The sequence below is a fragment of the Heterodontus francisci genome, chromosome 10, assembly GCF_036365525.1.
Source record: "Heterodontus francisci isolate sHetFra1 chromosome 10, sHetFra1.hap1, whole genome shotgun sequence".
Classification (NCBI taxonomy): domain Eukaryota; kingdom Metazoa; phylum Chordata; class Chondrichthyes; order Heterodontiformes; family Heterodontidae; genus Heterodontus; species Heterodontus francisci.
Genome location: NC_090380.1, coordinates 95,623,371 through 95,649,983, shown reverse-complemented (window position 1 = coordinate 95,649,983; position 26,613 = coordinate 95,623,371). Strand labels below are relative to the sequence as shown.

Sequence of the window (26,613 nt, the reverse complement as noted above, 5' to 3'; positions counted from 1 at the left end):
AGCCCCAACAAACAAATTTCTCTGCAGCACCTGTGGAAGAGCCTGTCACTCCAGAATTGGCCTTTATAGCCACTCCAGGCGCTGCTTCACAAACCACTGACCACCTCCAGGCGCGTATCCATTGTCTCTCGAGATAAGGAGGCCCAAAAGATACAGCTGCAGCATGACTTACCAATTTCTATACTCTATGCCCCGACCGATGAAGGCAAGCATGCCGTATGCCATCTTGACTACCTTATCCACCTGCGTTGCCACTTTCAGTGACCTGCGGACCTGTACGCCCAGATCTCTCTGCCTGTCAATACTCCTAAGGGTTCTGCCATTTACTGTATACTTCCCACCTTAAATGTTCAAGTTCGATGAAGTTTTATACATCAACAAAGCTAATCCCAAAGGAAAGCAGCTACCCGCAGTTCCCACTGTAGATAAAACCGGCTCTAGTCCCACGCATGCACAGCCAGCGTTTGGTGTCGAACCGTCTGGAAGAAATTCTGACAGGGACGGCACTGCGTGTGCGTGGAAATCCGGGCACTCCCACTCGGAGGCGGGGTCTCTGTTGCACATGCGCACTAGCTCGGCGGGAAATCTTCAACTGGCTGCTCGCGCGAATTTCTCTTTAAAACTTTCGCCCGGTGGAGATGGTGACATTTTACTGATTTTTTTTTTAAAGTGGGGGAAGGAACAGGAAAAGACTTTAAATCAACGTTTCTGAAAACAATCTGAATAAGAGAAAGAAAAAAAACAATTTTTAATAAATGGGCTTCAGGTTGAAAAGTTCCAGCTCACTGTGTTGCGTGTGAAGTACCGAATATTCACCGGGCTTTAAGATGTCGGCCGGCCAATTGGCCGGTTATTCCCCCAGTTTTAAGAAGCCATCCGAGACCCTGAGGCTGAGGAGGAAACGGGCCCGCACCTCGGCGCGCCTCGGCCTCTCACATCCACCTACCCCGGCTGAGAAAGAGGAGCCGACGGGCCACGAACAGCGGCAGAGAAGGAGGAGGAACCCGTTCCTCAACATCAGCAACACTGAGCGGCTGTCAGCGGCGGACGGGGCAGGAGCAGGCTGGCCGACGGAGACCGGCAACCCGCTGCACCACTTACTCTCCGCCCAGGAGTGGAAACCCCCGGCCGCAACCGACAGCAAACCGAGAAGCAAATGCGGTGCTCAGGTGCAGCCTTTAAATGTTTTTTCTTATGTATATGTTAGTGTAAAAACCGCTGTGTGAATGCGTTAATAACCCCGCCGATCTCTGCAACATTTAACATGTTTCATAAAAACTGTGATGGATCGGCAATAGCTCAATATTTTTTCATTCTTGACAGCAAAAGAAATTACCGGATGGTAATTGCTGAATTTTTAAAAAGTTTTTTTGCTTAAGTTGTGTGAATGCGATGGGAGTGATTGAATCTATTTGACAACTTGATCGTTTCCGCAAAGGCGTTTAAATGCGCTTTGGAACAGTAGCTGAGTTTGCAGCAATCGGTTAAAATAAAAACAGAAAGTGCTGGAAATACTCAGCAGGTCTGGCAAGCATCTGTGGAGAGAGAAGCAGAGTTAATGTTTCAGGTCAGTAACCTTTCATCAGAACGGTTTGTAGTGATGAGGAGCCCCCAGAACAGTAGCTGATTCCGCCTATAAATATTCACTGATCTAACACCAGTCCTCCCATATAGCACGAAAAATAACCTACAAAAACTTTGCATTTCCAAGGGACGTCCCAAAACGCTTTATAGCCAATATAGGAAAAAGGAGAAATGCTGGCGGCATCTTTGGAGATGACCTTTCCTCAGTAATTTTACATTGTCAGCACTGTTACAATGTAGGAAAAGCAGAAACCGCTTTGCGCACAGCAAGGTCGCGCCAGCAGCAATAAGCAGATAATCTTTTTAGTGACACTGGTTGAAGGATAAATATCGGCAAGACGCCAGGTAGAATTTCCTTGCTTTTCCTTGGAGTACTTTTTTAGCCACCTGAGAGGGCAGACTGTTCACCGTCTCAATTGAAGGACAGTGCTTCTATGTACATCAGAAATAGGAGTAGGCCATTCGGCCCCTCAAACCTACCCCGCGATTCAATAAGGTCTATCCCAAACCCTCAACTCTTTGGTGCCAGCTCCTCATAGCCCTCAACTCCCCGATATTTCAAAAATCTATCTATCTGCTCTTTAAATACTTTCAGTGATGTAGCCTCCACAACTCTGGGATAGAGAATTCCAGACATTCACTACCCTCTGAGAGAAGAAATTCCTTTGCATCTCAGTTTTAAATGAGTGTCCCCTTATTCTGTAACTGTGTCCCCTAGTTCGAGATTCCCCCACTAGTAGAAACATCTGCCCTGTCAAGCCCCCTCAGAATCTTGTACGTTTCAATAAGAACACCCCTCATTCTTCTAAACTCTAATGAATAAAGGCCTAACCTTTATTATACCGTTCTTGATATGTCAACCCCTTCATCCCAGGAATCAGCCTAGTGAATCTCTTTTGAACTGCCTCCAATGCCAGTATATCCTTTCTTAAATACAGGAACCAAAACAGTGCACTGTACTCCAGATGTGGCCTCACCAACACCCTGTACAGTTGTAACAAGACTTCCCAATTTTTAACTCCAACCCCCTAGCAATAAAGGCCAAAATTCTATTTGGCTTTTTAATTACTTGTTTGCTAACTTTTTGTGTTTCATCCACAAGAACACCCAGATCCCTCTGTGCTGCACATTTTTGGATTCTGTCCATTTAAATAATCTGCCTTTTGATTCTTCCTACCAAAGTGCATGACCTCACACTTTCCTACATTAAACTCCATCTGTCAAGTTTTTGCCCACTCACTCAACCTATCTATATCCCCTGCAGATTCCTTATGTCCTCATCACAACATGCCTCCCACCTATTTTTGTATCATCAGCAAATTTGGATATATTACACTCTGTCCCTTCCTCCAAGTCATTAAAATAGATAGTAAATAATTGAGGCCCTAGGACTGATCCTTGTGGCACTCCACTGGTTATGTCTTTCAAACCTGAAAAAGACCCATTAACCCCACCTCTCTGTCTTCTGTGAGTTAACCAATCCTCAATCCATACTAATACATTACCCCAATACCGTGAGCTATCTTGTGCAATACTCTTTTCTGTGGCATCTTATCGAATGCCTTCTGGAAATCCAAATACACTACATCTGTCAGTTCCCCTTTATCAACTGTGCCTGTTATATCCTCAGAGAACTGTAGCTTGTTTGTCAAACATGATTTCCCTTTCACAAAACCATGTTGACTCTATTTGATTGCATTAAGCTTTTCTAAATGTCCTGCTATTTCTTCCTTAATAATGGACTGTTAGCATTTTCCCAACGACTGATGTTAGACTGACTTATAGTTTCCTGCTTTTTGTCTCTTCCCCCCGCCCCCCCCCCCCCTTCTTGAACAGGGGCGTCACATCAGCGGTTTTCCAATCCGCTGGGACCCTCCCGGAATCCAGTGAGTTCTGGAATATTTCAACCAATGCCTCCACTATCTCTGCAGCCACTTCCTTTAAAACCCTTGGATGCAGATCATCAGGTCCTGGCGACTTGTCTGCCTTTAGTCCCATTAGCTTATCGAATGCTTTGTCCCTCGTAATAGAGACTGTTATAAGATCTTTCCTCCTACTAGCTCCTTGCTTATCTGATATCTGGGATGTTTATAGCGTCCTCCACCGTGAAGACCGATGCAAAATATTGGTTTAAATTATTTGCCATTTCCCTGTTCCCCATTATCAATTCTCCTTTCGCATCCCTGTGGGTCCCGCGCTCACTTTAGCTACTCTCTTTTTATATACCCGTAGAAGCTCTTGCTGTTTGTTTTTATATTTCTTGCCAATTTACTTTCATAATCAATTTTCTGCCTCTTTATTAGCTTTTTAGTCTCCGCTGCTGGATCCTAAAAAAAATTCCCAATCCTGTGACCTACACTAGTTTTTGCCACTTTGTATGCCTTAGTTTTTGATTGGATACTCTCCTTGACCACCTTTGTTAACCACGGGTGGTTCATCCTTCTCAGCCAGTCCTTTTTGACTGGGATAATTTTTTGCTGACGTTATGAAATATCTGCTTAAATGTCTGCCACTGCTCATTCATTGACCTTCCCCTTAGTCTATTTTCCCAGCCCACTTTAGACAACTGTTTCTTCATACCTCTGTAATTGCCCTTGTTTAAGCTGAGGACACTGGTTTGAGACCTGAGTTGCTCGCCCTCAAACTGAATTTGAAATTCTACCATGTTGTAATCACCAGCCCCAAAAGGACCTTTAACTGCGATATCTCTTATTAATCCTACCTCATTACACATTACTAGATCTAAAATAGCCTGTTCCCAGGTAGGTTCTGCAAGTATTGCTCTAAGTAATAATCCCTGATGCAAATTCATCTTCCATGTTATCTCTGCCAATCTGATTTGTCCAGTCAATATGCAGATTAAAATCATCCATGACAATTGTAGCAGCCTTCTTACACGCCTCTATTATTTCCCGATTTATACTTTGTCCTACAGTGAGACAACTCTTTGGGGGCCTATAGACGACTCCCACCCGTGACTTCTTCCCCTTTCTATTTCTTATTTCCACCAAAACTGATTCCACATCATGATCTATTGCACCTATATCACTACTCGCCACCGCACTGATACCTTCTTTTATTAACAAAGCTACCCCACCTCCTTTTTCCTTTTTAGCTATTTTTCCGGAACGTTGAATACCCTTAAATATTCAGTTTCCAGGCTTGGTCACCCGCAACCACGTCTCTGTAATAGCTATCAAGTCATATTCATTTATTTCTATTTGTGCCGTCAACTCATCTATCTTGTTACAAATGCTATGTGTGTTCAGATAAAGAGCCTTAAGCTTTGACTTTTTACCACTATTACTCATTCTGGTTCTAATGTCTGCTGCACTCTTCTGCTTATATTTTTTTTTCTATTTAGAGATACAGCACTGAAACAGGCCCTTCGGCCCTCCGAGTCTGTGCCGACTAACAACCACCCATTTATACTAACCCTGCAGTAATCTCATATTCCCTATCACTTACCTACACTAGGGGCAATTTACAATGGCCAATTTACCTATCAACCTGCAAGTCTTTGGCTGTGGGAGGAAACCGGAGCACCCGGCGAAAACTCACGCGGTCACAGGGAGAACTTGCAAACTCCGCACAGGCAGTACCCAGAATCGAACCCGGGTCCCTGGAGCTGTGAGGCTGCAGTGCTAACCACTGCCCCTTCCTGTCACACTTTGATTACTGTTCACCTCTTCACTACCCTGCACCTCTGCTCTGTCGTTTCTTTTTGATTTTTTTAAACATCCCTTCAATTGAACTCACCCCCCACTAATTAGTTTAAAGTCCTATCTACACCCCTAGTTATACGATTCGCCAGAATACTGGTCCCAGCATGGTTCAAATGAAGCCTGTCCCAACGGAACAGCTCTCTCCTTCCCTAGTATTGCTGCCAGTGACCCATGAATCAGAACCCTATTTGTCCCACATCAATCTTTGAGCCATGCGTTTACCTCTCTATTCTTATTTACCCTATGCCAATTTGCACATGGCTCACATAGTAATCCGGCGATATCCGTAATCGGTAGAATGTACTGCACTGGGTTGTCAGCCTAGATTAGTTGCTCAAGAAGCACAAATAACCTGTCAGATGTGATTTGACTATGCGTTACTGCTCTTAGAGGATGTTTCAGTTAAAAATTTACACCAGATTGGCTATGATTTTTTTTTTTACTTATCAAATACATTCCGAAATTATGATTTTAATAAAAATCCAAACTTTTCTCTAATCCAATAAACTGAAACAATCCTCCAGGGGTAGTATATGTAAAACCTCCCCACACTCCTTCCCATATATACACACTGGAAAAGCTGGATTATAAAGATGAAGTTCTGATTTTTGGCTAACAACTTGGCAATCACATCAGGAGCCATTGTCATAGCAAAATACTGAACTTACTAGAAGATTTACCCCAAAATCTTGGAGCTAGACTTCTGAGCAATTTCTTTGCATTTTAGCATCTGTGGAGAGAGAAACAGTTAATGTTTCAGGTCTGTCAAAGACCTGATACGTTAACACTGTTTTCTTTCTCCACAGATGCTGCCAGACTTGCTAGTATTTCCAGCACTCTTTTTATTTCAGATTTCCAGTATCTGAAGTATTTTGCTTTTCTTTATATTTTAAACAGCTGTGATGCAGCTGGTAATCATGTTGCATGTTATCTTGAATTTGAGTTAAGATTTTATTAGTGAAATACTGTGTATTTTCTCATTGGGATAAATAGGTGTCTTCTACAAAAGATGAAGATTCCCTGTGGGAAGGGGAAGAATTGATTTCTCAAGAACAGTCAGCTACTGTACTAATTAAGGTAAGACCATTCTAATGTGCTTTTAGTTTTAACTCCATTTATGGAAAGGAAGTGCTCCACCATATATGATTTCATCTATGAATATCTCAATAATGAGATGTCACTGGAAAAATAAATTGACTTAATGGTTTACTTAAGGCACTTTAGTGGATGATGAATACATGGAATGCCCAGGGAGGCAATGAAGGCTAATAATATGGAAATATTTCAGGAAAAATTGCATTGTATTTGAGGAATATTAGTTTTTATAATCAACCAGGTGGATTGCAGAATCTTTTCTGGTTCTGTACTTTTGTATAGTCTAGCTTTTGTTTCCTGGGGTTTCAGTGGGTAAGTATGCTGCTTTGGATTCCTGAAGTCTCAGTTGAAAAATGCACCATCTGAAAGGCCCAGGAAAGTGTGAAAATTGAGCAAGGACAGGATACAGTCTGGCTGTGAATTAAATAATTAAAGAGTCGTTCAGTGTCTAAGTTCATGGGTAAAAAATGACTAGTTGCTGTCTCAAAGAGATCAGAAATAGCTGGTGAAACATCCATCCCGTACACCATTGCTTGGCTGAGCAGCCAGGTTGGTGTTCTGATCCTATGCTTTTATGTTTGTTGCTTTATAACCAGCCACTAGAAATGTTAAAGAGTCACTTGGTGCCTGATCAGGTGACATGGCCAAGATACTTCTCATTTTATTCATGCAAAGTAAAATAGTGTCACTTGGTCCAAGTTTTTAAAAATGCAAGGTTAGATCTGACAGTGGTTTAAAATTAGTTCATTATAATCTTGCACATTTACTCCCATTTGGAAACAAACAAACTTATTAGCGAGAGACAGCATGGTTTTGTGAAGGGGAGGTAGTGTCTTACTAATTTGATTGAGTTTTTTGAGGAAGTGACGAAGATGATTGATGAAGGAAGGGCAGTGGATGTTATCTATATGGACTTTAGTAAAGCATTTGACAAGGTCCCGCATGGCAGACTGGTACAAAAGGTGAAGTCACACGGGATCAGAGGTGAGCTGGCAAGATGGATACAGAACTGGCTTGGTCATAGAAGACAGAGGGTATCAGTGGATGGGTGTTTTTCTGAATGGAGGGATGTGACTAGTGGTGTTTCGCAGGGATCAGTGCTGGGACCTTTGCTGTTTGTAGTATATATAAATGATTTGGGGGAAAATGTAGCTGGTCTGATTAGTAAGTTTGCGGACGACACAAAGGTTGGTGGAGTTGCGGATAATGATGAGGATTGTCAGAGGATACAGCAGGATATAGATCGGTTCGAGACTTGGGCGGAGAAATGGCAGATGGAGTTTAATCCGGACAAATGTGAGGTAATGCATTTTGGAAGGTCTAATGCAGGTGGGAGGTATACAGTAAATGGCAGAATCCTTAGGAGTATTGACCGGCAGAGAGATCTGGGCGTACAGGTCCACAGGTCACTGAAAGTGGCAACGCAGGTGGATAAGGTAGTCAAGAAGGCATACGGCATGCTCGCCTTCATCGGTCAGGACATAGAGTATAAAAATTGGCAAGTCATGTTGCAGCTGTACAGAACCTTAGTTAGGCCACACTTAGAATATTGCGTGCAATTCTGGTCGCCACACTACCAGAAGGACGTGGAGGCTTTGGAGAGGCTACAGAGGAGGTTTACCAGGATGTTGCCTGGTCTGGAGGGCATTAGCTATGAGGAGAGGTTGGAAAAGCTCGGATTGTTTTCACTGGAAGGACGGAGATGGAGGGGTGACATGATAGAGGTTTACAAAGTTATGAGCCGCATGGACAGAGTGGATAGTCAGAAGCTTTTTCCCAGGGTGGAAGAGTCAGTTACTAGGGGACATAGGTTTAAGGTGCGAGGGGCAAAGTTTAGAGGGGATATGCGAGGCAAGTTTTTTCCACAGAGGGTGGTGAGTGCCTGGAACTTACTGCCAGGGGAGGTGGTGGAAGCAGATACGATAGTGACGTTTAAGAGACATCTTGACAAATACATGAATAGGAAGGTAATAGAGGGATATGGGCCCCAGAAGTGCAGAAGGTGTTAGTTTAGGCAGGCATCAAGATCGGCGCAGGCTTGGAGGGCCGAATGGCCTGTTCCTGTGCTGTACTGTTCTTTGTTCTTTTGTTCTTATTTATATGGAATATGTTGTGTTTCAAAGCACTTCCTGCAATGAATTAATCTTTGAACTGTGGTGCCCATTATTTATACATGCATGGTTGCCAATTACAGAATATTTTTTGGAAGTCCTAATACATTCAAAATAGTCCTTTTCCTCCTGGAAATAAGGCCACTGGTGCAGTAGTATGGGCCTCAGACAACCTTGGCAACTACATCCTTATGGCAACCTGAACACCAGAGAGAGCACTAAGTCAAATATGACAATGAAATGTATCCCAACACACAAGCTTGATTTGTGCTCTAGATGCCCAGGTGGGATTGTAAACCTGTTCATGGAAATCATAAATGTAACCCCATTTCCTGTACATATTCTATTACTGCATAGTACTACCTGGCTACCCTGACAACATATATCTTTTACTCCATTACAAAAGCAAAATACTGCTGGAAATCTGAAATAAAAACAGTAAATGCTGGAAATACTCAGCGGGTCTGGCAGCATCTGTGGAGAGCAAAATCGAGTTAATATTTCAGGTCGATGACCTTTCAGCAGACCTAGGAAAAGTTAGAAATGTTATTAGTTTTGAGCAAGTGAAAGGGAGGAGGGTGTGAAAAAGAACAAAAAGAAGATCTGTGATGGGGCAGGAGGCAGGCAAAATTAAATAATGGTGCATGGCTAAAGGAGGTGCTAATGGGACAAATAACGAAACAAAAGATGTATCTTGAGGAGATGTGAATGGCAGAATCATGTACAGCTGCCATCTAAAAACAAAAAAATATAAATGAGAGAAAAACCAAAGTCAGCAAAGAAAAAGGTACAATACTCACTAAGGTGGTAAGCACAACTGCTGTTTTAAAAAAAGGAATAAACCCTGTGGTCAAATAAGAAGGGCCAGAGGGGAGCCCGAGACTCCCTCCCTCACCTGGCTGTAACATTGTTAACAATTAAGTCCCAGGGGAGCTGCTCAGATGGCTTAATGATGAAAGCATACAGACCAGAAGTCAGGTTTGTAGTTTGTGCTGAGTTAACTACGTCCTTATGGCAACCTCTGAGCACCAGACAGATCACTAAAGCAAATATGACAATGAAATGTATCATAACAGAGGATACGATCTGAAATTTTTGAACTCAACATAGAGTTCAGAAGGCTGTAACGTGCCTAATCAAAAGGTGATGTTCTGTTCCTTGAGCTTGCGTTGAGCTTCATTGGAAGCCAAGTACAGAGATGTCAGATTGGGAGCAAGGTGGAGAATGAAAATGACAGGCAATCAGAAGCTGACGGTCACGCTGCAAACTGAAAGGAGGTGTTTCACAAAGCAGTCACCCAATCTGTGTTTGGTCCCTTGAATGTAGAGGAGGTCGCATCGTAAGTAGCAACTGCAGTATACTAAATAGAAGTACAAGTAAATTCTGTTTCACCTGCAAGGAGTATTTGGACCCTTAGATGGTGACCACAGAGGATGCAAAAGAGTAGGCGTTGCATCTCCTTCGCTTGCATGGAAAGAGGCCTTGGGATGGGGAGGGGGTATTAGGGGTGACCGAGGAATGGACCAGGGTGTCATGGAGGGAGTGGTCCCTTCAAAATGCTGAAAGAGGAGGGGAAGATCTGTTTGGTGGTAGCATCATGCACCCTTTCACTTGGTTAAAACCTATTATATCTCCAACTTTTTCCAGTTCCAATAAAAGATCACCAACCTGAAACACTAACTCTGTTTCTCCTTTCACAGATGCTACCAGACCTATTGAGTATTCCCAGCATTTTCTGTTTTTTATACCTTTTGCTGTTCATGATGCAATAATACCAAACGTGCCTACGTTTTGTATGGTAGCATTGGTGGCATTGCATTGTTATAGAGTCCCCATGATGTAAATATGAAGTATATTGTGACTTGGATTTCTTCAAGTTTTCTTCACCATTTTTAGCAGGCAGTTATTGCAAGGGTGACAGCAGCCTACCTCTGCCATGTGGGCCGAAAACTTGAGCGTCAGCAGGCTTTTTCAAATGTAAACGTCAGCACAGCCAAGCAGACTCCTGCCCATGCATGCACTTTCCAGTGACAATATTGGCCGAGTTTTAATTTCATGGAGCCACCAAGTCTAATTGTGGCCTCTTGGCTGAGACCAATTAACTCAGCACAAACTTAAAAACCAAACTTGAGATCTTCTGGTCTGTATGCTTCTGTATGATGCTTTCTTCATTAAGCCATCTGAGCGGCTCCCCTGGGACTTAATTGTTAACAATGTTACAGCCAAGTGAGGGAGGGAGTCTCGGGCTCCCCTCTTGCCCTTCCTCTTATTTGACCACAGGGTTTATTCCTTTTTAAACAGCAGTTGTGCTTACCACCTTTAGTGAGTGTTTTACCCTTTCCCTTTAACGTGATCGTGAAAGAACCAATCGGACAGGTTTTCTTGAGTTTAAACAAGAAAGAGGTAAGTTTATTATACTTAACACTCTAACCCCAATTTAAAAATAATTAAAAATATGCTACACATTCACACGAGAATCACGCACATAAATAGGTTACAGAGGGAACAATAAATTTGGTGGTTGGATTAAAGTCCAGAATAAATGGAATTTAAGTACATAGTCTGTGAAGTGCATGATCCGGTAGCCTTCTGGCTGAAGCTGTATTCTTGAAGTCCTCGGCTGGTCAAAATGCACTTTATGGTTGGCGCATTTGGCTCAAGGCTTTCTTGGAGGTAGAAATGTAGTTGGCTCTCTTTCCCCTGGTCTCTGGCTATAGCACTCTGCAGGCTAATGTTGTCCCCTTGTTTAAGAAGGGTAGCAGGGATAATCCAGGTAATTATAGACCGGTGAGCCTGACGTCAGTGGTAGGGAAGCTGCTGGAGAAGATACTGAGGGATAGGATCTATTCCCATTTGGAAGAAAATGGGCTTATCAGTGATAGGCAACATGGTTTTGTGCAGGGAAGGTCATGTCTTACCAACTTAATAGAATTCTTTGAAGAAGTGACAAAGTTGATTGATGAGGGAAGGGCTGTAGATGTCATATACATGGACTTCAGTAAGGCGTTTGATAAGGTTCCCCATGGTAGGCTGATGGAGAAAGTGAAGTCGCATGGGGTCCAGGGTGTACTAGCTAGATGGATAAAGAACTGGCTGGGCAACAGGAGACAGAGAGTAGCAGTGGAAGGGAGTTTCTCAAAATGGAGACGTGTGACCAGTGGTGTTCCACAGGGATCCGTGCTGGGACCACTGTTGTTTGTGATATACATAAATGATTTGGAGGAAAGTATAGGTGGTCTGATTAGCAAGTTTGCAGACGACACTAAGATTGGTGGAGTAGCAGATAGTGAAGGGGACTGTCAGAGAATACAGCAGAATATAGATAGATTGGAGAGTTGGGCAGAGAAATGGCAGATGGAGTTCAATCAGGGCAAATGCGAGGTGATGCATTTTGGAAGATCCAATTCAAGAGTGAACTATACAGTAAATGGAAAAGTCCTGGGGAAAATTGATGTACAGAGAGGTTTGGGTGTTCAGGTCCATTGTTCCCTGAAGGTGGCAACGCAGGTCAATAGAGTGGTCAAGAAGGCATACGGCATGCTTTCCTTCATCGGACGGGGTATTGAGTACAAGGGTTGGCAGGTCATGTTACAGTTGTATAAGACTTTGGTTTGGCCACATTTGGAATACTGCGTGCAGTTCTGGTCGCCACATTACCAAAAGGATGTAGATGCTTTGGAGAGGGTGCAGAGGAGGTTCACCAGGATGTTGCCTGGTATGGAGGGCGCTAGCTATGAAGAGAGGTTGAGTAGATTAGGATTATTTTCATTGGAAAGACGGAGGTTGAGGGGGGACCTGAATGAGGTGTGCAAAATCATGAGAGGTAGAGACAGGGTGGATAGCAAGAAGCTTTTTCCCAGAGTGGGGGATTCAATTACTAGGGGTCACGAGTTCAAAGTGAGAGGGGAAATGTTTAGGGGGGATATGCTTGGAAAGTTCTTTACGCAGAGGGAGGTGGGTGCCTGGAACGCGTTGCCAGCGGAGGTGGTAGACGCGGGCACGATAGCGTCTTTTAAGATGTATCTAGACAGATACATGAATGGGCAGTAAGCAAAGGGATACAGACCCTTAGAAAATAGGGGACAGGTTTAGATAGAGGATCTGGATCGGCGCAGGCTTGGAGGGCCTGTTCCTGTGTTGTAATTTTCTTTGTTCTTTGCTTGGTGGATCCACAGTCGCAGACTGTTTTCAAACTTGATGTTTTCTGGCGAGAGAGCGAGAGAAAGGGAAGCACACAACTTTCTCTGCTGCTGGACAGTCAGTTATAGAGTCAGAGAGTTATACAGCACAGAAACAGGCCCTTCAGCCCAACCCGTCTGCAATGACCAAGTTACTGCTTGTATTCTGTCAATGTAACAAAACTCCCAGATTTCTTTTTAGAGATGGACAGACAGTCTTACAGTTCTCTCAATCCCCTTTGTTTTTAATTAGGTCCAAAGTCTAAAACTCAAAACCTCTCTTCAGTGGGGTTGTCAGTGTTATCCCCCTGGTGGGACGTCTCCACTAATAAATGCCTCAAGACTGTCCCACTAACGAGGATGATCTGCATAATCTATTCAGTTAGCCAAAACATTGTTCTGGCTGGACATCTTGTTAGACTTTTGTCTTCAGTTCAATCTCCTGGTATTTCAGATACAAATTGCAGTGGCAATCTTGGCTGCTACTTTTTAAAAAATTAACTCGGATTTTTTTCCGTTAAAAGTCTTCTGTAAGTTTCCAACCGGTGAAATTAGTATTTCTCATTTGGCATATGGGGTTTTCTTGACAACAAGATCAGTGTGATTTGTTGTTGGTAACCACTGCAGAATAGTCTCTAAGGAACAATTATGTTTTGCATAAGATTCAGTACTATAATTCCATGGGTTCTGCTATTGGCAGCCCAATTGCCGTCTGTCAGAAATGGATTAGACCACACTTGTTATAAGTAGTTTTACGACTGAGGTGGGAGGAGTGCACTGTTTTTCTAGTTCCACTGCTCCACAGGTCACAACATATATTTAAAAAATTTCCCAGTTACCGATACTGTCAATCATAGACTCTATTTTATCCCAGAATAAAATACAGCAACCAGGTTTCTTTCATAAACAACAAAATTATCAGTTTATTATAAAACAAGACCTAACCAGTCATGAAACAAAGCATTAACACACAGATTGAAAAATAAAAGTTCCCTTTTTACCTCAGCCCCTCTCACGCACACATACATACGCTGGTTAACCGAAAAAATAAAGAGATTTGCTCTTTCGAGCTCCATTGCTTAAAAAATACAGAAAAAGAATATTTTGGCCAAATACTTGCTAATTCTTGAAGAGCAAAGGGAAGTTATGGAAAGATGTCAGATGTCCTTTGTTTTGGTTTGGCGTCCCAAATACAAGTAGACGGCTGTCACTGGGATCTTCCTAGAACAGTTGTTGTCAGGCAACGTTGAAGATCAGTCTGGGCAGGCTTTCCAGGAAAAATGCAGCAACAGGTGTTAGGCAGTTTCTTACACTTGCTTCTCGGCGCCTCTTAAAAGAGATGGAAAAGTTGGCAGGTTTTTTTTGAGACGGAACAAGCTGCGTTGGGGTCTACAGCCTTGGCAAGTTTTCTCCAACTGTCTTTTCAACACTGTCCATATCACAAACTCACTGTCCAAAGCAAAACCAAAAACATCTCGGGAGTCAAGCCTCTTGACCCCTATAAATCTTGACCTGTCACTTCTCTGTAAACATTTTTCCCCAAGTCAAAAAAATCCCCTGCTGGTTATTTATCTGAAGACAGGTGCCTTCCAGTAGGGTTTGTTTTTAGCACTGCTCGATTCTTCCAGGAACTGTTGTTTACAAGCTCAGTCCAAAAAACTTTCTGATGATTTTTTTTTTACAAAACACAAAGTTCCAGCATCTATGGAATCTTTTTTCAGTTTTAACACAAATCGTCATAATGTAACAAAAAAATGGAAGCAGTCATAACAGTATCATGGGATGTCTATTCTTGTATAGTAGAATAAATTATTTTAATCTTCTCCAGAGTATAAAAGGATATTGTAAATGGAACTTAAGTTTTCTACACCAACTTTTTTATTCAGGATTTGACTGTGACATAACTAGGTCATCTTTCCTATTTTTTGTTTTCCCAGAGCTTACAAAATCCTGAAGCATTATCTAAATGCACATCTTTGCCCAAAGACTTTCCTGCAGACTGGAGTGTCAAGACATGGGTACTTTTCACATCTCCTCACCCTTTTACTTGGACAGGCCATCTCAAGGCATCAGAGGAAGCCAAGGGGTTAATACAACACTGTCGTTCCTCAGTAGTTGATTTCCCTCTGCGTATAGAGGTACCAAATGAATTGTCTAATAAAATTGTAGAAAAAGGTGTGATGTGAAGCTGTGAGAAAAGTAAATTTGAATTATTAAATGCGCTTAGCTCTTTTAATTTAGATTAGCTGATAAAATTTGACCCAATTCAGTTTCCAGTTCATAATGTTGATCTTTGTTTCCACATGTTCATTGGCTGGGCAGAGCATCCAGTCTCTTGCCCCACCCCCGCTTTACTTGCTTAAAACCTTTCACATTTCTAATATCTGCTAGTTCTGAAGAAGGGTCACTGACCTGAAACGTTAACTCTGCTTCTCTCTCCACAGATGCTGCCAGACCTGCTGAGTATTTCCAGCATTTCATGTTTATATTTCAGAGCATCCAATCTATCGGCAGGAGGCCAAATAGATTTTTGTGATTGAGTCTCATTTAAATACTAGAGGCAAGGTGCCAGCACTAGTGGCGGTGCAGTGGTTAGCACTGCAGCCTCACAGCTCCAGCGACCCGGGTTCGATTCTGGGTACTGCCTGTGTGGAGTTTGCAAGTTCTCCCTGTGACCGCGTGGGTTTTCGCCGGGTGCTCCGGTTTCCTCCCACAGCCAAAAACTTGCACGTTGATAGGTAAATTGGCCATTATAAATTGCCCCTAGTATAGGTCGGTGGTAGGGGAATTGAGGGAAGGTGGGGATGTGGTAGGAATATGGGATTAATGTAGGATTAGTATAAATGGGTGGTTGATGGTCGGCAGAGACTCGGTCGGCCGAAGGGCCTGTTTCAGTGCTCTATCTCTAAGTAAATAAATAGTCGCACCTCTTGTAGGTAGCTCATCATTTTGAAAGATGAAAAATCCAGTGGGGCAGATACTGAACATTAAAGGGAGAGCTGAAAAGATCGGAAAAGGGGGAATCAGTGGAGCAGCGCATTATTGTGACTGAGAAATTTAAAGAGCAGCGTTAAAATGAAGGAAACCTTTAAGGCTGAAATGTCCCCACAAAAGAAGTCGTTACCAGACCTGTTACTGGCTTTACACTACAGCAGCTAGTTATCCATTTTAATTAGAGCTGCAAATGGCCATCTTCTGACCTGTATTAAATTGTTTGTAAGTGCCTTGAAGCAGCTTTGACACCAAACCAAATTCATAGATCCTTCCTTGTAATATATTAATTATCCTTCACTGGTTTCAGGTGGGTGCACTTGCCGCATATATCAAAGCCCACCTGAAAATTCAAAGGGGCAGGCCTCCAGCTTTTGCTTTTTTGTGTTGCAATTTTCTTCCCCTTACTGCCTCATTACGTCAACAGATAAATGGGGAAATAGGGAGACAAAAATTGGTCCCATTGTGTCATAGTGAAGTAAATATGACCTCAGATTACTCATTCTGCCCCAACATAGTCAACTGTGCACAGATTTCTGAAGTCAGGTTGTCTACAATTAATCTGTTACTGAGTGAGTTGTAATTCCTTGGTGAGCACAGTTCAACTCACTCACTTTTACTTTTATCTAGGACCCAAGATCATGCACAGATTTACGGTGTGCCTTCCAGCAGAGTCTTGTATACTGGCTTCACCCCTCACTGCCATGGCTATCACTTTTCCCTCGAATAGGAGCAGAACGGAAAATGGCAGGAAAAAGCAATCCATGGTCACAAGATGAAGAACTTCAACAAGTGCTAATGAGTGAATGGTATATGGTTTTCTTTTCATTTCTGTTTTTTATAATCCTAAATTGTACAAGGATTAAAACCTGAAGGATGGAAAGTCTATTGGAATGGATTCATGTACATTACTAATTGGGCTGAGGCTTGTTAACACATTTCACACTTGAAAGAGAGGACTTTCATGCCAACAGTCTGGGCTTTGAACTTGAGGTGAAAGGACTGTTACTCAGTCTTGCACAAAAAAGCACAATTGACCGATTAGCCTCTGTTTTGTAAAATTCTGTGATTCTATCCCATTACTGGGATTACCTGCAGTACTAAAGATTTGCGGTATTTTTGTCTGATGTTTTTTAGGTGAGAATTTTTTTCCCAAAAATATACTTTTATTCATAAAAATCTGTTTAAAAAATACAGTTCAAAACAGCACCAAGTTGACATTTCAAAAAGTGCAAAGGTATTAAGTTTACTTCAATACTGGAGTGAGTTGCCTCACAACCCTTCCATTCCATTTTACATGCCATGTACATTTTACAGCAAACCCATATTTGGTGTATACAGCCCAAGGGGTTTCCCATGGGTCCAGCCCCTCAGTTCACTTTGGTGGGAGGACTTAACACAGTGGTCTTTCCCCATTGAGCCTTTGCAGCGGCTGCCCCAAGCTTAAGTGCATCCTTCAGCATGTAGTCCTGGACCTTGGAATGTGCCAGTCTGCAACACTCTGTCATGGACAACTCTTTGCGCTGGAAGACCAGCAAGTTTCGGGCAGGCCAAAGAGTGTCTTTCACCGAATTGATGGTCCTCCAGCAGCGGTTGATATTTATCTCTGTGTGCGTCCCTGGGAACAGCCCGTATAGCACAGACTCCTGTGTTACAGAGCTGCTTGGGATGAACCTAGACAAAAACCACTGCATCTGTTTGTACACCGGCTCTGCAAAGACACATTCCAGGAGGAGGTGGGCGACCGTCTCTTCCCCACCACAGCCACCGCGGGGGCATTGTGCGGAGGGGGCGAGACTTCAGGTGTGCATGAAGGATCTGACGGGGAGGGCCCTTCTCACCACCAGCCAAGCTACGTCTTGGTGCTTGTTTGAAAGTTCTGGTGATGAGGCATTCCGCCAAATGACTTTGGCGGTCTGCTCGGGGAACCATCCGACAGGATCCACTGTCTCCTTTTCCCGTAGGGCCTTGAGGACATTCCGTGCAGACCCCTGCCTGATGGGCCGGTGGTCAAAGGTGTTTTCCCGCAGAAACTGCTCCACGAAGGATAGGTGGTACGGCACGGCCCAACTGCATGGAGCGTTCCGCAGCAATGTGACCAGGCCCATCCTTCGCAACACCGGGGACAGAATGAACCTCAGCACGTAGTGACACTTGGAGTTTGTGTACTGGAGGTCTACACACCGCTTGATGCAGCCGCACACGAAGGTGGTCATCAGGATGAGGGCCACGTTGGGTACATTTTTCCCGCCCTTGTCCAGAGATTTGAACATCGTGTCCCTCCGGACCCGGTCCATTTTAGATCCCCAGATGAAGCGGAAAATGGCTCGGGTGACTGCCACAGCGCAGGAGTGGGGTATGGGCCAGTCCTGCGCCACGTACAGCAACAACGTGAGCGCCTCGCACCTGATGACCAGGTTCTTGCGCACAATGGAGAGAGATCACTGCCCCCACATGCTCAACTTTTGTTGTACCTTGGCTACTCGCTCCTCCCAGGTTTTGGTTCACGCCCCGGCCCTAACTGAGGCCTTGTCTGCCTGCTTAGGTAGATATAAAAGATCCCATGGCTCCAAGAACGCAGGGAAGTTCTCCTGTCCTAGTCAATGTTCCCTGACCATTCCACCAAAACAGTTTATCTGTTCCTTTGTTAATTTGATGCATGTAAGATTTTATGCAAACTGACTGTATTTTGCTGCATTGCAGTACTACAAATGCATTGGAAAAACACTTTGTGTTCTGCAGGTGTGAAATTCACTAAATAAGTGCAAATTCTATCTTTCCTCACTGCTGACCCAACCACGACTACGAAGTGCCTGTGTACAAACTGAATGGCATCAACTGTCTAAGCTTGCACTTGAATGGTCTCTTGCGAAAGATAGTGTAGGAATTAAATTCCTTGGAAAATTAAAATGCAGCTTTAGCCAGTGTCTTCAGAAGAGACAAAGAGAAGATTGTGAGGAGAGGAAAAAGACAATGCTTTTAATTAGTTTTAAGTTATCATCTTTTTATTCACTTTCTCCAGGTCACTCAGCTTTAGTTCGTTGTATAATTTACTACGAGCCAAACTTTGCCCCTATTTCTACTTCTGCACATATCAATTCACTGTGCTGTTCCGGGCATCTGGAGTAGCAGGAAGTGGTGTGCTTACAGCTGTTATTTCCCCTACAACAAGGGGTCTTAGAGAAGCTATGAAAAATGAAGGTGAGCCCTTATGTGTGCAAAAGTACTGTTTTGGGGCAAATACATTTGAAAACTTTATATACCCATGGTTAACACCTGAGGTTGATTCATGATATGCTTCATTCTATTGGTATAGATCTGAGCTACTTTTGTAAAGTATGTTTTTGAATATTTCTACATATGCTCATACCTGAGGTTATTTTGACTTAATATATTCCATTATGTAATGTTGCTTCTCTTTTTCTGCCCTTTCATTCAAATGGATTTATGATCCAGTTGAAACTTGCTGATTTTCCAGTCATGTTATGATACAGAGCATGATCATTCAGTAAAAACAACAGTAGTAGTACCTGTTCTGGATACCCTGTTGCACATGATTATAAGAGGGTACTTATTTGCTGATAACATTGTCATCTATACATAGGGATCACCTTTTCCTTGCCCTTACTGGAAGATGGTAGAAATGGAAAGAAAAAAACAAGTGGAACTGCAGATTTGGAAAGAGACACTGCAGGTCTTGAAACACAAGAGGAAAGCTTAGACCTTCACCAGTAAGTGTACCTTATGGCTATGTTTGATGCAGAAACATACTATGAGTATATGTCAGAAAAGTTGGTTTTGTGACACCAGTAGATCTTCCTGCTCCTGTTCAACTGATGCCATGGGATCTTTAATGTTCACTTGAACAGAAAGCTATGGCCTAGCGAAAGGTGTCACTCGCTACATTAGGAGAAAATTGTGGTACCAAGAAACATTCGTTTATCCAGATTACACATCTATGGAGTTTAATGTATTTTAATTTGACTGCCTCAAAAAAGTCTGATTTTAAAATCATATTTTCTAAGACCAAATTACTGTCTTTTCATGAATTAGGCATACTAGCAGAGACCAGCAAAACATTTGCAGTGACATTAGTATCATTATTGCAACAGTACTTCTTTAAATACAGGATTTCTGGTTATTCTTTCAACAAAGACCTTAACAGAATCAAAACTTCTCAATCTGGAAAAAGCTACATAAAGCTGCCTACGTGTAAAAACAGGCCGAGGAATATAAACACAAATTTTGTCAAAAGTCTGGCCTTGTGACTTGTTTATAGACATAGAACATGAGAGTCTCATTGGGAACTGTTTTCTCCCCTCCCATCCTATTCCTCCATCCGCCCCCCCCCCCCCCCCCACCACCACCAAACCCTCCATTCAGGGTCACTTTGGGCTCTAGTATTTTGAAAATTGTATTGTGCACTTATGGCTACAATACACACAGACCACAACAGAGGGAGTTGGGCAAATAAATCTTAACAATAAAGGAATCCATGTTTTTAACAGCATGTAGCTGTTCTGTGTCTCTCCGTAACTCTGGCTGAATCTTAGTCCCAAGAACATCACAATTGGTGAAAAAAATAAGAAACTTTTGCTTTCCAGTACAAAAATTTTTGGAAGGTGTTTCTCTACTTTCTGCTCAACAGCATTTTAAGTAGGCGAAGTAGAGAACACAGGAGGCTTGCACAGTGTGTACATACGCACTGACCTCCAAAATAACCATACAATCAACAAAAAAAACTCGCATCGTTACAGAGAAGTTTTTCTCTGAAAGGAACACAGTGCTTGATCAAGGATCCTGGATCATCACTGTTGCTGATCAATATGGCGCTGTCTATGCCCAGCCTACCACCTTTTGATGTGCGTTCGGAGCCATCATCTGTATTCCCACGTTGGCAAAAGTGGCTGCGATGTTTCAAAGGCACAATGGCAGGTTTTGCAATCGCAGATGACAAAAGAAAAATGGCCTTCCTTCTCCACTATGGATGTGAAGAATTGGAGGATATCTTTGAGACACTTGCGCCTTAGCACAATGACTACAACTCATCAAAAAATACGCCAATTTTTACACCCAAGAAAAATATGAAACAGTCATCTTTCAACGCACTAAGCAAGAAGCAAAGGAGACAATTGACCAATGTTGCATGCGATAGAGGCAACTAGGAACCAAATGTGACGTCAGTGATTTTGAACATGTCGAACAGGAAATCAAAACACAAATAATCGAAGATTGTCTCTCTAGTCAGCAATGCCGAAAAGCACTCAAGAAAGACAAAGCTGTTGGAGTGAGCAAGATCACTATTGCCGAGTACAGAGCTACTGAAGTTGATGCTACTAACAGTAACTACCATATTCCAAGTTCAACTCCTGTGAACACTGGTCGTCGCTCATTTTCCAGGAAACCACCTGCAAAGCAACAACAGCAATCTCGCAAACAGATTTGCGAATGTTTCCACTGTGGCAGTACTTACCAAACCAGACAGTGTCCTGCTACTGGTAAACAGTGTAAAGCTTGTGGAAAACCCAACCACTTTACCCATTTGCCACCTATCAGCAAAATCGACCAATATCAACAGAAGGGCGCCACATATGCGTACCACAGCAAAAGGGAGAATATGGCCAATGTAGAGGCAGGTGACCCCGATATACTTTTGTGCTCTGTCTCTGTCTGACAGGGCGAACAGTCACCTATGACAGTGACCATTGGCAGCTCAGACGTGGATATGACAATACAAATTAGGAGCAGGAGTAGGCCACTCAGCTCTTCAAGCTTGCTCCACCATTCAACAAGATTGTGGCTGATCTGATTGTAAGCTCACCTACCCCTTTCACCCCCTTGCTTACCAAGAATCTATCTACTTCTGCCTTAAAAATATTTGAAGACCCTGCTTTCACTGCCTTTTGAGGAAGAGAGTTCCAAAGACACACAACGCTCAGAAAAAATTTTTCCTTACCTCTGTCTTAAATGGGCGACCCCTTATTTTAAAATAGTGACCCCTCGTTCCAGATTCTCACACAGGGGGAAACATTCTTTCCATATTCACCCTGTTAAGACCCATCAGGATCTTGTATGTTCCAATCAAATCACCTCTTATTCTTCTAAACCCCAGCGGATACAAGTCTAGCCTGTCCGACCTTTGCTCATAAGATAAGCTGCCCATTCCAGGTATTAGTCTAGTAAACCTTCTCTGAACTTTTTTATTATTCATTCATGGGATGTGGGCGTTGCTGGCTAGGACAGCATTAATTGCCTATTCCTGATTGCCCATGAAAAGGTGAGTGGTGAACTGCTGCAGTCCATGTGGGGTAGGTACACCCACAGTGCTATTAGGAAGGGAATTCCAGGATTTTGACCCAGTGACATTGAAGGAATGGCGATATAGTTCCAAGTCAGGATGGTGTGTGATTTGGAGGAGAACTTGCAGGTGGTGGTGTTCCCATGCATCAGCTGCCCTTGTCCTTTTAGAGGTAGAGGTCGTGAGTTTGGAAAGTGCTGTCTAAGGAGCCTTGGTGCATTACTGCAGTGCATCTTGTAGATGGTACACATTGCGGCACTGTGCATCAGTGGTGGAGAGAGTGAATGTTTGTGAATGGAGTGCCAATCATGCTGGCTGCTTTGTCCTGGATGGTGCCAAGCTTCTTGAGTGTTGTTGGAACTGCACCCATCCAGGCAAGTGGGGAGTATTCTATTACACTCCTGATTTGTACCTTGCAGATGGTGGACATGCATTGGGGAGTCAGGAGGTGAGTTACTCGCTGCAGTTTCTTAGCCTCTGACCTGCTCTTGTAGCCACGGTATTTATATGGCTACTCCAGTTCAGTGTCTGGTCAATGGTAAGCTCCCAGAATGTTGATTAGTGGGGGATTCAGCGATCATAATGCCATTGAATGTCATGGGGAGATGGTTAGATACTCTCGTTGGAGATGCTCATCCCGGCACTTGTGTGGCATAAATGTGGCACGAATGGCCACAGCAGCCCAAGCCTGGATATTGTCCAGGTCTTGCTGCATTTCTACACGAACTGTTCAGTATCTGAGGAGTCACGAATGGTACTGAACATTGCGCAATCATCAACAAACATCCCCACTTCTGACCTTATGATTGAAGGAAGGTCATTGATGAAGTAGCTGAAGGTGGTTGGGCCTAGGACACTACCCTGAGGAACTCCTGCAGTGATGTCCTGGAGCTGAGATGATTGACCTCCAACAACCACAACCATCTTCCTTTATGGTAGGTATGACTCCAACCATTGGACAGTTTTTCCCCAATTCCCATTGACTCCAGTTTTTCTAGGGCTCCTGCTTCCAACGCAGTTACACCCTTCCTTAAATAAGGAGACCAATACTGTACACAGTACTCCAGATGTGCTCTCACCAATGCCCTGTATAACTGAAACATAGCCTCCCTCCTTTTGTATTCAATTCCCCTCGCAATAAACGATAATATTCTATTTGCTTTCCTAATTACTTGCTGAATCTGCATACTAACCTTTGGCAATTCAGGCATGCGGACACGCAGATCCTTCTGCATCTCAGTTCTGCAATCTCTCACCATTTAGATAATATGCTTTTTTATTCTTCCTGGCAAAATAGACAATTACATATTTTCCCACATTATATTCCATTTGCCAGGTCTTTGCCCACTCACTTAACCTATCTATGTCTCTTTGTGGCCTCCTTATGACCTCTTCACAACTTACTTTCCTAGCTATCTTTGTGTCATCAGAAAATTTAGCAACCATACCTTCAGTCCCTTCATCCAAGTCATTCATATGAATTGTAAAAAGTTGAGGCCCCAGCACTCATCCCTGCACACCACTCGTTACATCTTGCCAACCAGAAAATGACCCATTTATGCCTTCTCTCGCTCTCTCTCTCTCGCGCTCTCTCTCTCCATGCCAATATGTTACCCCTTACAACATGAGCTTTTATTTTCCGCAGTAACTTTTGTGGCACCTTTATCAAATGCCTTGGATGCGCTCATAGATATGGGAGCAGCTGTCATTGCCATGGGAGACAAAACCTTCAACAAACTTCAGGATTGCCCCATTCTCTGTAAACCAGGAAATACGAAAATTTCCCTTACAGCAGTAACAAACTGCTGAAAATTTCTCAGGACTTTTGAAACGCCAGTCTCATTCAAAGACAGTAAAAAGTATCTGGAGACTGGGACACGTTTATCGGTTTCCACACAGCAACAGATCTACACGTTTGCAGTCACATCTGCGATTTCTGTGCATAACAACAACAACAACATTCTTTTAACTGCTGACTAGTATCTGTAAACTGAATGGTGTTACATGCCTGCTGCATTGAGATCCTAATGTGACCCCAATCACACATACGCGATGAATACCATTTCACGTCAGAAAGCAGACAGAGAAGGAATTTCAGTGCCTACTTGATCTTAACATTATTGAGAAAGTTGGGGATGAACCTACCCCTTGGGTCTCGCCCATACAAGTCATCAAGAAACCCAAGAGTGAGAATCAAATTAGGATCTGCAATCACCAAACCAAGCCATACAACGAAAGACAGTTGATGATATAGAGAAAGTGAATGGGTGCTAAACTTGACCTCAATGCAGGCTACCATCAAATTGTGCTTACAGAAGAATCGAGATATTTTGCTGTTTTCTCTACTTGCATAGGACTTTTTCGATTACAGGAGGCTCCGCTTTGGAGTCAACTCAGCAGCTGAGGTATTTCAGCACTTGATTCAGTCTGCACTTCAAGGACTTGAAGGCATGTTGAACATCAGTCGTGATGTTCTCATCGACAGTCGTGCTGAAAGGGAACTGGAGACAGACCTACATGCATGCCTACAATATCTTAAAAGAATGTAACCTCACCTTGAACAAAGTGCTTGTTCAATGAAAGCAGAATTGTATTCTTCGGTCATGTGTTCAGCCATGGAAAGTTGAAACCATTGCAAACACTGAGGATCCTACAAACGTGCAAGAAATCCAGAGTCTGCCAGGAGTCATCACGTACTTCACGTACCTTGCTATGCTATCTGACCCCCTACGTGATCTAACAAAAGAGACCACCAAGTGGGAATGGACTAAATCTCACAAACAGCAGATCAAACGACAGTTGTCAACAAATTTCACGAATGCCTATTTCAACCCTGAGAAAATCACCCAGCTAGTTGTGGATGCAAGCCCAGTTGGCTTGGGTGCAGTTCTCGTGCAGAAAGACAAGACGGGTAACCCATCAATCGTTGCAATGGCAAGCAGATTGCTAATGCCCATAGAACAACGTTATTTGCAAACCAAGAGGGAAACACTCTGAATTACATGGGGAAATCTTGCACTTTCATCCCTTCTTTACTTAATATGGAAGTGAGTTTGAAGTAATAACTGCTGCCAGGATAACCCTATTTGCCAAATGGGACATATTAATTTCATCGGTTGGAAACTTATATTCGACTTTTAATGGAAAAATCCTACAAGTTAAACTTTAAAAAAAACTTAGCCAAGATGGCCACTGCAATTTACATATGAAATATTAGGAGATTGGACTGGAGACTAGAAGGCTTAACACAAGCACAGCCAGGACAATGGCTTGCTCCAAGTGATTGAATTATCTAGAATGGCTTTCTTAGTATGGCCATTCCCGCCCATTGACTTTGAAAGAGCCAACCCCCTCCCAAGTGTGAAAGGACATACTGGGGCATGTAGCACTTTGAATCTCATTAGAAGATTTCAGAAAAAACCTCCTCAGAAACAAAGGGGATTGATCGAGCCATGTGACTATCTGCGCATCTCTGAAGAAACTAACGTTTTGTGACACACAGGCTGTAACCGAGGGTACAGCAACAAAGACGGCAGCCCTTTTCCCTCTCTCTCTTTTTTTTCCCCCTCCCCCACCATAAATTATCAAGAAAAGAACTGTCTGCAACTGGGGCACCCCCTCCAAGCCTACAGATCACTACAGCCAACAATCAGGAGAAGAGAATTCTTCCTTCAGGAGCTCTGAGCAAAGCAAGCCAACCACCGTGCACTTGGACCAGTGAGGATTTCAAGACTGCAGATTCAGCCAAGAATTACTAGATTTACAGACTGTATTTAAGTTCCATTTATTTTGGACTTTACTCCAACCACCAAATCTGTCTCCCTCTGTAATCTGTTTTTGTGTGTGTGACTCGCATGAATGGGTAGCAGTTTTTAGTACTTTTTAAATCGGGTTAGAGTGCTAAGTATAATAAACCTACTTCTTTCTTGGTTAAACTCAAGAAAACCTGTCCGATTGCGAAAGACCACCCCCCCCCCCCTCCCCCCCCTCCTCACCTGGCTGTAACACTGATCATAGACCACCATTAAGCTTGTTCAACAATCAACATAGCAAACCACGCACTCGGACAGAGCATTGGATTCAAACTACAAGAGTACGAGTTCCATATTGAGTATCAGCCAGGCAAGCTCAACCCAGCAAGCTATCATTTGCAACATCTGTTGCTGACAGTCTTGCTAGTCGTGAGGAAAAAGTTGACAAAACAACATCTTAACTACGTAAGCCTAAATGCAGTGCCATGGTCGCTAAAACTAGTTGACATCAAAGTGGCAGCAAAACAAAATGAGGTGTGGCAACTATATAACTGCTGCGGAATCACAAAACTGGAAAGACCTGATCGAAAGAGCGTCTACAAACGCAATCACTCACGCTACAAGATCTTCACAATGTGTGAAATGAGCTAATGGTTACAACCACACCTGATCTTGTATTACACAACGACTGTATTGTCAAAAAAATTGCAGCTAGCAGGCAGATTTGTCTTGCATCTCATCCCGCTAAAAAAAAAAATTCATTTCCACTAGTAATCTAGACAGCGAAGATGGAAATTATTGAGCTTCTTTTCCTGGTAGCTGTAAGTCACCCATTTATGGGTATATCCTGGCAGGACAAAATCACAAATGCATCAGTCC

The 26,613-nt window shown here is 43.1% G+C and overlaps 1 protein-coding gene across 4 annotated transcripts in view; it reads left to right on the top strand.

The window, feature by feature from the left end:
• Positions 1 to 583: 583 nt before the first annotated feature.
• LOC137374653 (protein downstream neighbor of son homolog) overlaps positions 584 to 26,613 on the top strand; it is a 66,598-nt gene continuing 40,568 nt past the window's right edge. For 3 of the 4 annotated variants that reach the window (XM_068041107.1, XM_068041108.1, XM_068041105.1), the window contains exons 1-6: positions 584 to 1,169; positions 6,303 to 6,386; positions 14,631 to 14,831; positions 16,315 to 16,493; positions 18,707 to 18,885; positions 19,289 to 19,415. In XM_068041107.1, coding sequence (XP_067897208.1) covers positions 828 to 1,169; positions 6,303 to 6,386; positions 14,631 to 14,831; positions 16,315 to 16,493; positions 18,707 to 18,885; positions 19,289 to 19,415 — 1,112 coding nt within the window. In that variant the 5' untranslated portion in view covers positions 584 to 827. The remainder of the gene's footprint in view (positions 1,170 to 6,302; positions 6,387 to 14,630; positions 14,832 to 16,314; positions 16,494 to 18,706; positions 18,886 to 19,288; positions 19,416 to 26,613) is intronic. The other variant, XM_068041109.1, reaches the window with a different exon arrangement.